Source organism: Pygoscelis adeliae, unplaced genomic scaffold (genome assembly GCF_000699105.1).
Source record: "Pygoscelis adeliae isolate BGI_AS28 unplaced genomic scaffold, ASM69910v1 Scaffold45, whole genome shotgun sequence".
In the NCBI taxonomy this organism is placed as follows: Eukaryota; Metazoa; Chordata; class Aves; order Sphenisciformes; family Spheniscidae; genus Pygoscelis; species Pygoscelis adeliae.
The window spans coordinates 13,698,379-13,711,577 of NW_008825114.1; the positions used below are offsets into that span (position 1 = coordinate 13,698,379).

The 13,199-nt window shown below is 40.9% G+C and overlaps 1 protein-coding gene across 4 annotated transcripts in view; it reads right to left on the reverse strand.

Moving 5' to 3' along the window:
* GOLM1 (golgi membrane protein 1) overlaps positions 1-13,199 on the reverse strand; it is a 38,745-nt gene that overhangs the window by 23,538 nt on the left and 2,008 nt on the right. Inside the window, exons 1-3 of one of the 4 annotated variants that reach the window (XM_009328125.1) lie at positions 13,041-13,111; positions 10,476-10,653; positions 7,835-8,014 (exon numbers count right to left, since the gene is read on the reverse strand). In XM_009328125.1, coding sequence (XP_009326400.1) covers positions 7,835-8,014; positions 10,476-10,604 — 309 coding nt within the window. In that variant the 5' untranslated portion in view covers positions 10,605-10,653; positions 13,041-13,111. Of the gene's footprint in view, positions 1-7,834; positions 8,015-10,475; positions 10,654-12,514; positions 12,573-13,040; positions 13,112-13,199 lie in introns of those variants that run through there. The other 3 variants (XM_009328124.1, XM_009328127.1, XM_009328126.1) reach the window with 3 other exon arrangements.

A 13,199-nucleotide genomic window follows, 5' to 3' on the forward strand; every position in this document is an offset into this window, starting at 1 on the left:
ACCCGTGCCCCCTGGCCCTGCCCGCGCCTCGTCAGCCGCCCTCGCGAGAGCTGCCAGCGGGTCTCTGCGCTCCCCTGCGGGTTCCCCGGCTCAGGAACCCCCTGTACGTCGCCATCCATCCGCCGCTCCGCTGCGGGACGGGATGGCACTGGAGCTGATCGCCTCTGCAAGTGACGGACCACTTCTTTGACAGTAAAACAGACAAGTGTTAAATGTTCTGTACATTAGGACAATAATAACTGTAATTAGCTGAAGTGAATAAAATTATTTGCCATGTGAAAAAGGCTCCTTAAATCACAACAGGGGGGAAAAAAAAAAAGTGTGCCTTGGTCTTTCTGGATTGCATATAAAACTTCCTTTTGGCAATGCCACACCTACCTCCCTGAATTTGTGGGTAAGAGTCCAGGAAAAAAAAAATCACGAAAATCTAGTTAGCTGTTTAACTTAAGCCGGAAATACTGTTTAATAATTTACAGGGCAGTGCCCCAACTGCCAACTTCCAATCCAACTGTATCAATAATGTCAGGCTTCCCGTTCCTCCTCCTGTCATCCAAGTGTTAACTAATCTTCACCTCATGGCTGTGAATTAGGCAGACATTATTTTGGGGATGGGGGGGGTGGGGTATGCAGGTCAAGAAAGCAAACTGGAAGCACTCAGCAAACACATGCCAAAACTCAGCTCTAGGAAGAAACTCACATTTTAAACCTCATTCAGCCACAAAACAATACCTATGATCCCTAGGAGTCAGAATCCAGCTTTTGGAAATTCACTATATCACCATATCAAAATCTGATCTTCTTTGACAAAGTAACTGTGCAACATTGAACCAGTTTGCTATATTTGCAAACATGTCTTGCACAGAAGTCCTTGTGACTATCATAGAGGAAAAGTCATCCTCCTGATTGGAGTCAATGCTGTGGACAGCAGGTTTTCACAAACCAAAAATCAAAAGCCACACTGCCACCAGCAGTGATGGAAAAATCTTGCTCCAGCTGGACAGCAAATTTTTTAATGACAACCGCCAGAGATATATTTATTTTTTTTACTCACCACAGAACATGTCTACGTAAGTCATACTGCACTTAAGAAACACAAAAATTAAAGTTATTGTTTAAAAAAAACCCAAAACATAGCGCAGAAATACCTGTGAGGAAGCTTTGAGATAAATTATTTCAAAGCATATATTTTGAGCACACACTCTTAACTATGTACATGCATTTGATCGATTAATGCCTTACACAGTAGTCCCCATAAACATATTCCTTGGAGGCATTACTACAATAACTCCTTCGGCATTTGCTACCATCATAAATCAAGTTAACCCAAGCACACTGAACTGATGGACGTGCTTTCTAACACTGACTGTAGATGGTGTATATAAAAGCATGAGATATTGCAACAGGAAAAAGGAATAAAACGGCAAAGAACTTGATGTGAGTAAACACTGGTTTCAGAACTAAAACCTAAGAAAAAAGGGGCTTTGCATTCACAAACATAGCTCTCACAAGGAGAAAAAGATGAGCCATAGCATCAGTAAATCAGCTGCTAAGAACAAAAGCAACTGTGAACAAAGCACGCTGGGACCATAAGATTTATACATGCAGAAACCAGCAGAAACAAGCATTTATAATCCATCAGGGAGAAGGAGGGCACCCATTTCATGATTAATTCAAACAGGCCTAAGTCCTTACCGTAAAGAAAAGGAGCAGTTCTGCCTTGCACACTCCTACTGCTTCCCACCACCATGCTGGCAGCGCAGCACAAGCCGTATTTTGATTATGTGTTGTTAATTTCTTAATTATATCTGGAAATTCCCACCCCCCTTCTCTATTGTTGCAAACACACCTACTCACACACGCGTGCGCGCACACACACACACTTTCCTAGTAACACACATCATCAATTCTTTTCTCTCTTTATACTCTTCTTCACCACTTTGAAATAATCTTCAGGAGTAAAGAAACCATTTATACTAGCCACAAAAAGGCTTTTTCATTCTAGGACATGAGATTAATGGCTAACTGCATATTACTGTAAGTGGGGAAAAAGTTCATAAATAAGATCCCTAAGAAAATATTTCACTTTTACGTTGGTCTGTGTGCTGCACTCTCATGTATACTTCAGTGGAGGAGCACCAATTAAAGCAAGTCTAAAACAAATTTCAAGCCCAAAATGGAGGAGATATTGTTCATTTAAACCTGTTTCTCACTGAACTGAATTCCATTCAGAAATTACAGACTTTTCCCCATCCTCAATAAAGAGAAAAAAACTCCAAACAAGCAAACAAAAAAACCCAAAACAAAAACAAAAACCCAGCTCTATTCCCAAAGAGTGATCCTGGTAAAGATCAGGGACTCAATCTTGTTTCACATCCTCTGCTAAAAGCAATCTAGACTCTCTTTTTTTTGTGATGAAGGACACATGCACCACAACATGGCGCAGTTCAGCCCTCAAAACTACAGAAACCATGAAAATTGTAAAGTTAACAATTTCTTGCACTCTCAGCAGAAGAGAGAGGAAGTTGACACGTATGAGTAAGAAATTAATTTTACAGGTGCAGGGCAACAGCGAGTGGATTGGAGAAAATAAGCCCTGTGCAGCTACAGAACTTACATGACATTGTTGTCTTTAATTAAAACCCAAATAGTAGGCAGTGCAAACAAAACAGAATCCTATGATGTGAGAACCTTAATGTAAAAGCTGTACAGGTATATATAATGTACTTTCTGCTTTCCTTTTTGTCCGTTCATTTTGCTATGAAGAGGTAGAAATGTTCCAGTAGTTAACTCTTAAGCTACACATACTCTAAATTTCCACTCTTTGGGTGCCTACAGTTCAGCTAGTTCCAGACCATCGTTTTTTTTTCTCCACCATGTAAAAACATATTTTAAACAGAGGTACTCTTCTAGACTTCTGCTGTACCAGTTATGAGTAAGCAGACTGATTTCTCTTGCTAATTTAGTAACATCGTGCTATGACAAGTAGAGCAGGGTGCGAGGCAGTGCTTGCTTTTCCTTAAAGCCTTTTCGAAACTAGAAGATGTAACATTGTTTGGTTTAAAAAACAAAACCAAAACACACATAGGCATCTTTTCACATCAGGATTTCTTCTCTCTCCCCCCCGGTCCACTGTCATTCCTTTTGAGCAGAGCTGACTCTCTGCATACTGATAGGTATTTTGTCTCAGAAGGCTGTGCTGGGAATTGAAATTTTCCCAGAGGGAGGGGATCCGAGAGCAGCTGTGGCCAGTGTTAAAAGACACTGAGCAACAGGACAGTGACGTGCTTCACATACAACGTACAAAGCCTGGCCCCTCTCCTCAGTAAAACAAGATGTGGGCTGGGGAAGAATTATATAAATCCAAAGAAAATTACAAACTTCAAAAGCATGTTCTAGCCGTTAAAAATAAGAGAGATTACACACATTCTTATGATAGACTCTCCAAAAAGACTATCGTGGCTGTGTACATCCCAGAAGCTATGGGTCCTGAATAACCACCATACAGAATATTGTTCTTTAGAAAATTGCTTATGTATTAGAAACAGCCCTTTTGCACTCCTGATTCTTTATCTGTTGTGCTAGGAGTCCGTGTAAGCTCTCTTGATCTCTTCAGTCTATTTCTGTATGGATTTCCAGAAACCATTTGCTAAATCTACATTAATCCTTAAAAATTCAAGCAGATTTTTTAAAAGCAGACTGGTGATAGAAGTGTTTTATATATACTCAGACCTAAGAGAATAATTACAACAGCAATTTCCCAGGATTACATTGCCTCAGTGAATGGTGAGCCCACAGGGTATTTCAGGCTCTGACTACCTCCTACCTTCTACGCCCTCATCCTTTCAGTAGCACAGAGAGAGTTCTACTAGAAAAGAAGGCAGATTTAATTCAATGTGGTTACCACACTGCCACCGACGATGACTTAAACGTGGCAAGTATATTATTGGTGTATTAGTTTGGTATGAAACTAAATCAGTGGCATAATTATTCTGTATTTTATCATCAGAGTAATAAGACACAGTGAGCAGAGACGAACTGCAATTAAGATGGGTCTCGGATGTTACTGGCGAGTTGCTTTTGGTAACTAAGTATAGAAAAGTCTGTTCCCATACAGATTTCTTCTATAACTAGAAGAACCGTAATTTCTCCCTGAAAAAGAGGGGGTTTGAGACAGACCATTCACTCCTACACATCAGCTGAAAGTATTTTCATTCTTCTTTAAGAACAACAAGAACTAAACAAAATCCCGTTTATCACTCAAAGATCTGTCTACTTAGTTAGACAGTTTGTATTACTTGTAAAGTGAGTTGAGAGGCTCGGGTTTTGGATTTACATTCATCCTTCCTGGACTAGGTAATACTCGCTGCTAATCCCCATGGCGTAAATAAAGTTCCGTTCAAGGACCAAGTTTCCTATAACCAGAACGGGTGAATTCATCGCTTGCCTCCCAGGAATCCCAGATTCCACTGGAATCATGGAGCCAAAAAACAAGGATACGTGCGTGGCTGTGTGTGTATACAAATATGTATGTATGCACATGTGAATATACAACACACAGTTATACATGGATATACATACACACAAAAAAAAGCATCAGAAACAGTCTTTTCTTATACTCCACATCCCATTGTTAAATAACCTCTGATCCTGGACAGCTTCGTCAGATCAAGGTCCTTACTGAGGAGAATTAAGCTTTCCCTCTCTTCCCTGCCGTCATATCAGAGGCATTCCTAAATTAGAGTGGATGAATCCATGCCAGCTTGGCTGATGGCATCTTTTGACAAATACACAGGTTCCCAGTAAGACAACTCTCCCTACTCTTAAATCGCAGAGTTGGAAAACAAACATCTGTGCAGGGTATTTGCTCATGTGTCACAAGAGCAAATTCTGAATTTGCCATGAAGTAGTGCTCAGGCACATACATGCTCTTCCTACCACTTCAGGCTCCTGAGACATGCTCTCCTCCAGTCACAAAAAGCAGAAGACTGGAAAGGAGTCCATTGCACCACTTTTATCTAATGCTTCCTACAGCACCAGCTCCTGGGCTTTCAACAGCAAGCTTCATAGACTATTCCATTACTGAACAACTGCATTTTAGGATGATGGAGGAAGAAGCACTTAAGAGGAAGGAACAGCTATACTAGATCGGCCCCAAAATCCACCTTGCCCAGCATCCTGTCTCTAACATTGGATGCCAAAGGAACACCAAGGCAGCCATAAAGCACAGTATTTTCCAAGCAGCAGCTCCTTCTGGCTGAGGAACACTTGGAGCCAGAACGAACACCTTTGTATTGGGTGGTGGGGCAGGTGTTCGTCCCAGGTTATCCAGCTGCTTTTTAATCCACACAGACCTGCTGCAACTGGGCATTATGGGTGTCACACACTTGCAGCTTCACCATCTATTGCGTGGAGAACACTTCTGCCTAGTCTGAACTACAACTTGCTGACTGCATTTGACACTGATCAGTGGATGGAGAACAACCACGCCTTGTCTCTCCCAGCCACAAGCACTTTCCACACCATTCAGGATCCTGGAGATCCCCATGATGGCTCTCCTCAGCTGGCTGTTGTCCAGCCTGTAACCTACACTGTGGATTGCTGTAGAGAAACTACTGCACAGCTTTGGTTATCCTCCTTGTTCTCCTCTGCATGCCTTTCCCAGCAGTCCATAACTCTACCGGTGACCTCCCCACAGTACAACTAACCCAGTTTAATTCTAAGCTGCTTTGTAACTTTTGCCATATCACCCCTGTGATAACATCATCTTAGCATGTGGCTGCACGATTTCTCTACAAGCCATGCATGTGTGGCCTTTTGCAATTCCAGGTGTGAATGCATTCATTAGTCTCCCTCATCCTTGTCACTGATTTCAGAAGGAAACTCCAAGAGACTTCAGAAGCAAGATTTCCTTTTCCAGACGCCACTTTGACTCTTCCCCAGACTACCACATTCACCCCCACGTTCAACAACAGTTCTGCCACTTCCTGGCACAGATGCCAGATTTAATGGACGACAGGTCCTATATGCCCTCTAGACTCAAAAACATCACCACAACAAGAACGGTGGATTGTGTGGTGGCAGCTACATTTGTCTGGTACCACAGTAATTTGAAGCAGAAAGGTTGCACACCATGCTTAGCAGAGGCAATATTTCATCCACCGCGCTTCCTGTCACCAGCTCTCAGCATCCACCCATGTAACCAGCCTGCGCTGTAAACTCTGTGGCCAGCAATGCCAGTTCCAGTGACTTTTAATACTTCTGGCTAAAGGAAAAATCTACTTACGAAAAGGAAGCATAAAATGTATTTCCCTTGTAAAAAAGACTGTAGAGTAAATTAAGCAAATACTCAGTTCTGTTTGCCCTTTTTTCCACACACACCCCTTTTTTTTTTTTTTTTTTTTTAATCTCATGCATGTGCTTTCACTCCTTGCAGGACAGAATTGGAATGCAGAAGGATGCCAAATCAGAATGATGGGTTTCACCAAAATGTAAACTAGGGTACCTTCCCCGAGGATGGTAAATTTAAACAATTCCCACAGCACTCAGTAGCAACACCCACTATTAGGAGGCAGAAGTGACAACAAGACTGATTACTCACTTGAATGCTGTCTGACTATCCTGGGGTATCTTTTTAATAAATATATATATTTAAAAAAAAAAAAAAGGACAAACTATACTTCACCTTTTTTAAAGCATACGCAAAGACTGAACCCAAAGAGAAGAGAGAAATTATCAAAGAAACGTATTTGTCTCAAAAGAGGTAAAAATAATTGGTTCATTATTTCTTTGAAGACCTTGGATAAAAATTATTTCGAAATAAATTAAAAATATATGTCACTGATGTGCATGTTAATTAAACAATTCCACCTTCCATTTTTATTCAATTTTTGTTCCTCTATGTCCTTCAAAGATTATGCTGGTGATATTTTGTTCATGCACCGCAAGTTTTGAGCAGTGAACCGTCACCTAATGGTGAACCCTTTACCTGAAGAGTACCTATTACCATCATCTGTGTCTGTTCAGTCTGCTGAAAGTAATAGTCCTGGAAAGCTGATCTATAAATTTCAGTCAAAAGACTCTACAGGAGAAGCATTAAACCCAGAATGAATACTCTCAGCTAAATACTTCTGGCAACAGTGAGAAAAGTGGTATTAATGGCTAACAGCCACTTCCGAGGTGGTTATCAGCAACATGAGGAAAATACACAACAAAACAGTTTGCAAGATACTACACAACAGTAATCATACACACTGCTATTTAAGCAGGTACGTTCACACTCTTCACAAAAGACTTCCATCCCTCTAGCAATGCTGCACTGTCAAGAGCACTGCTATGAAAGGCTAGTCAAACCTTATGATGTGTCCCAGTGCTACTGGGTTTTGGAGGCAGAAGTTCAAGGTGCCACAAAATTTGTAATGCGTTTAGAAATAAACGTCAACCATTTATGCCTAGAAATGTATAGAAATATATTTGGGAATACAAATATATCTGTTGGTGCAGCTTCTTCTTTTCCTTAAGTTTGAAAACATTAGCATACAAGAAAGCCAGAGGCCAACCCAAGGTTGGCAACAATGATTTGTAGAGGGGGTAGAGGCTTTTTTCAGAAGTGCTGTTACTTGCAGCTTCTAATATTTCACATATTATACAATGAATGCTATAATGTCCATTCAATGTCTACTTTCTAAGTACTATACAATGATACATAAATTAAACGTTTTGCCACACCAACACTGACTGTATGCCCATCAGCTGGAACATTTGAGCGACCTTATTCTGTTGCAGAGTGTCTTGGTAAACCAGTCTCACAGAAAGCTGTGGCTAGAAAAGGCCTTACCTTCTCTTCCTGATGTACTCTGTTGGCATTTTCCATCTGAAAGCTGTGCAAGGACTGGATTTTGTCAATCTGCTCTCGCTGCTTCTCTAGCTCCCCTTGGAATTCATTCTTTTTGAGTTCCACGGCTCCCCTCTCTGCTGCTGCCCTGCGGACTTTACCTTCCAGATCCATGATCCGACCCTAAGGAAGAGCAAATTAGCCAAAGCAAATAGAAATGCTTCCCCCTTGCCGGACTCCTCGCCGATACATTCAAGGAGTACCAAATTTCACAGAACTAACAATGCTAATGCCATCAAAGTATTATGTCAGCCAGTGATACCTGCCACATACACAGACACACAAAACCCCCGGTTTTATGTAAATTACCAGTACAGCATATTCTGTAGAGACTATCAAAATTTCAGTTAAAGATAAGAGAAATGTAAAGCTGCCTCAGCACTTGAGCTTAAAAAAAAAAAAAAGAACACCCACACAAAAAAACCCACCATAAAAAAAGATTGCAGTCTTCAATCTTTCTGAAGTACAAGGTCAAATTATTTTTTAAATTTGATCTAGACAATTCCAATATCACTGTACTTCCCAGTGTTGATCCTAAACTAACTCAGAGGGAAAACTCATCTCTCAAATCAATACATTTTCCTGGAAGACATGGGAAAGAATAGAAGGAGGACAACACTGCCTAACTTTCACATAAACAACTGACATACAGCTGTTACACAAAGACACATATGAGAAAAACTCATTTATAAGCAGAAAATCATCGTTCTTCTTGATTGCTCAAAAAGCAGTGACAATCAGAGGAAAATTCAACACCATCACATACTGCACACATAAACACAGAGACATAAGGTAAGAAATCAAGCCTGATGCTACCACAGCTTTCTTTTTTCCTCCCCCCCCCCTTTTTTTTTTTAAAGTACCAATTTAGTTTTGCCGGACATTGTTTTTAAACATTTTGGGTTAAAATCGCCCTTCGGCAGCAAGGAAGGGTACAAAGACAGGTGGGGGGCGGGGGAATACCAACAGAATTTACCCTGGTAGAAAGACCTGGGGATTCCATGTGGATTAAAAAATAGAATAAAAACTGTGCATCTCCAAGACTCCAAGAAAATGGACAATATCTTCTTATACCACAGTATGCTGTGTATTACTGCCTGCCTACTCTGCTTCTCTGCCACAGAAAGTGAGAGAACGGAGAAGAGGCAAGGGGGAAAAGGCTGGGGGGGTGGGGGGGGAACCACTTGCAGTTTAGCTGGAGGAGCAAAGAAAAGCACTTATTCCATTTCAGTCATAATAGCTGCAAAGTCTTGCCAACAAACGAACAGGCTGACACAGTGCTTTAGAAGCTCCATCCGTGCCTTTGGCTATGCTTTTATTTCATTCAGAGTGCACGACTACGCAGAAGTGAAACAACTTTCAAGCTAACTTTGGGAGAAAGGTACAAGATTATATAGTAAATCAGTAACAGTAAAGAGGACCTTATGTCTCTAGGTTATTGAGATCAAGAATAAGCTAGTATGGTAGCTTATTTTCCTCGCTATCAGCTGCCTCATGGCCGCGCAGCAAAGCTTCAGCAGTACTGACACAGTCACTACCTGCTGCTAGCCACCATCCTGAGGCCACTGATTAAAGGGAAAACAAGGGATGACCAGAGTCCCAGAAGACAGGGCATCATACCCTCCACCAAGGGTAAGCTAAGATATACCCTTAACCGCATGGCCAGAGACACGTGTCCTGTCTGAATAGTGCCCACTCTGAGGTGAAACAGGAGTTCAATTCCTACAGCTGTCAATTCAGTACTAAAGTGCAGCTCAGTTACAAAGAGGATACAAATTCCGTGGAAAAACTTGGGAGGAGCTCTCATCAGCCATGTTTAATCATCAGGTTGTTAGTTTTTAGGTTTGCTTGTTAAAAACAAACAAACAAACAAAAAACAAAACGAAGAACCCACACATTGTCACAAATCAGTAACTTTATTCACGTACTCCTCAACTTCAGAACACATGCTCCAGAAAGGTTTAAAACCCAAGCTCAACCATCACAGACAATACAGCTACCACTAGAAAAATAGCAGACAAGGTAATTATTCCATGTAAGTTGCATGCCCTCTTTAGGGAAGGTTTCTAAGAAACACAAATTCAGATTTTTAGACACTGTTTCTGAACAAGCTAGATTTCCTTGTACTTGGTGGGAAAGCATGCATACATCCTTATGGGTCATGTAAGAAAAAAAATCTAGGGATATGAGCAAACTGCAGATGCCCATTCAGATTAAAAATGGAGAGCCAGTCTCAATGTACACTTAGGAAGAAAAACAAGAGGATGGCATTTGCCACATCTGTAAACTGAAACAGCACAAGGTAAGTTCACAAAGCACAAAGTTCGCTTTGTGTGAGCAGAACTAACAAGTACCATACAAGCAGGTCTTCAAGTTTTGGGTCCCCCTCACCTACAAATAGGCATTCATTCCATTCCCTCCATCTCCCACTACTGACAAGCAACAATTGCAATATTTGTGAAAATTCCTACGACAAGCTGAAGCTCCTGGCCCACCACATGCAGGGGAAGCATCCTTCTTGTTGTGCACTATGTTTATTAAACACACAAGTACAAGATGATATGCAGAGCAATAGGAAAGTTACCTGCAGATCCACGCTGCGAGAACTTGCAATCCAGTAATTGAAACCCAAAACAATGATGCACGCCATGAGCGCAGCCACGAGGAGAGGTGGAGACTTCATCCCTCGGCAGCTGTTTCCTAGCCCTACCATTTCAAGAAAAAAAAAAAAAAAACCCAAAGGACCACAACAGTGTGGAAACCTGCAAATTAAAATAGACACGTTATATTGCATCCTCCACTATGGCTGTTTTACACACACAATGAAACTTTTACTGCAATAACACAACAGCTCTCAGCTGAAGGGACTACACCCAGCAAGGAAGGCATACTGTCTAGATATTTCCATCTGAAGGACGAAGAAAGGCCATCTCGTACTATTAGCTTATACATAAAGCTTCACATGGACTTGAGGGGGAAGTCTTGAATATTCCCAACAATATAATGAAAAGCTCCAATAAACAGAATAAACCAGCCATCCTTTTACCATATATTCCACCCAAAAAGCTAATTAGACAACACCGGTCTAGAGAAAGAGGATAGATTCCTTGTTATCTCATTTAGTCAGATAATAAACTTAGTCTCACTATTTCAGGAGTAATTTGCACTTTGCTCCCCAAACTTGGGTAGTTTCAACTTATTCCCTCTGATACTGCTATTTTAACTTTTTGGTTCCAAGCTTGTAAATAAATAAATCAACCAGATTGAACCAAATTACTTTAAGGATAATCTAAAAAATAAAAATAAAATAAAAATTAGCAGACACACTGTTGATTTCAATGATAAATTGTATTAAGTGATGTTTGCTTTGATCCTCAGCTGCTTTCTCTGCTCCTAACAGAAAATAAATAACCTTGCTTTAATGAATGAGCCATACCAAGGGTACTACTGGTTGCTATTGAGCCTTGGGTTGTTTCTGTAGAACAGCCCATCTTAACAGAAAAGCGGAGGCAAAGGACAGTTGTAATTCTGTTTGAATTAGGCCATATTCACCCTATCAGATGATAAAATCTGGTCTTAACGAGTGCAATAGCACCTAGCTCAATGAATCCTCAAACTCCACTGGGAATCTTGGACACAGTTTGTAATAGATTGCTCTCTTGTAAAGTGAGATCAACTTTTTTTTCTTTTTGCACTCCTGCAGACAAAAGCCAGCAAAAAAGAGCACAGAAGATCAAACAGACAGCAAACATGGATGCAATCTGAAATGGATACATTTACTATTAATATATTGTACAATCTCTCAAGGTGCATGCTCTTAAATAAACCAAGTTCTTCCCTATGGATGCAATTCACAGGTTGTGATGTATTTAAAAATTAATAAGTGGTAGCAACTCTCAAAGGGTTTACATGTGGACATACACTGTAATCACAGGGGAAGAAGGTAATGCCAGCAGTTAGCAGGTACCAGAAATGCTGATTCTACTGTATGTCCAGCACTTAAGTCCTTCAACAGCTCACCTACATCTAAGTATGCACATGCACCCTCTGCAAAATCCCCTCGTTCCATTCAATTTAAGATATAACCCGTCTTCCTCTTTTCCCAGCAGGGAGTGGACAATACTGCCAGACTGGTGAAGGTTTCAAATCTATTTGTTCATTTGAAAAGTTTGTGAATTTGTTTATATTTTGGGGCCAGATATATATGGAGCCTAAGAGTAAAACGTGGCTTCCTGACACACACACACAAAAACCAAACCCAAAACAAATCAAAAAAAGTGTGCATAGCTGCACAGGTCTGACATCCCAGGCCCAAGTTTCTCGCCTAAGGAAACCTCAGCTACGGAGCAAACCGACACATGCAGCACAGCTCCAGTGGACACCCATGGGGCCACGTGCAGCTGAGGTAAGGCCAACAGAAAAAGCAAAGGCATGGGGAGGAACCACCCCACCCATTTTTGTTGTAAAGCAAATTCGTCAAGATGCAGTAGGCTAAAACATACACATAGAGATATGCTCAAATTTCCAACACAAAGCTAAGAATTGCAGAAACACGTGCATCTTGCACATTCGCCTGCTGTGCCATCCTAAGAGGAGCACCTGAGAAGTACAGAGCCACCTCACCTTACACAGATTCCCTGAAAAGCAAGAACCACGGATCTCCAGAGTGGCAAAAATGAGAGGTGGAAAATGGGGATGATCAGCACCGCCACATCAGCTAGGAACAAGATAATTCATTTACTCTTGTGTAACGGAATAAAATACTACACTTCAAAAAATGTGTATCGGAACCTGTCATGAAGTCATTCATATCCTGTTCTTCGCTGTAAGCGTATTAGTTGGTACACTTGAAAACATGCAAAAATTACAAAACATAGCACTGCAAGACAGTGCATCATTCCGAGTGTTACTTGAATGAAATAGTCGGTATTTTCCTCCTAGCAGTCAGAAATAGAGAAAGTAGTCCATGTTATCAGCAGTAACAACTTCCACTGGAATTTAACTACTGGATAAATCTATGGGACTAGCTGTTTAGCTCAAAAATTTTCAGAGGTAAAACAAGTATATTGTTCAAAGGAAGAATGATTAGTTCACCATGCAGCTTAAAGCACAGGCACAAAACCACGTTAAAGGAATGCCAATCACCTACCAAGTACACAAATCCAGCAGCCTCAGAAACTCTTCTGCTGTTTTCAGCTATTAAAAACAAGCAGGCCAGAAAGCATTGATTTCACTAAAGCATGTTTAACTTCAATACGTTGTTCTCTCTAGAAAATCCAGTGTTGTTTGCCCTTAAATAATTATGTTA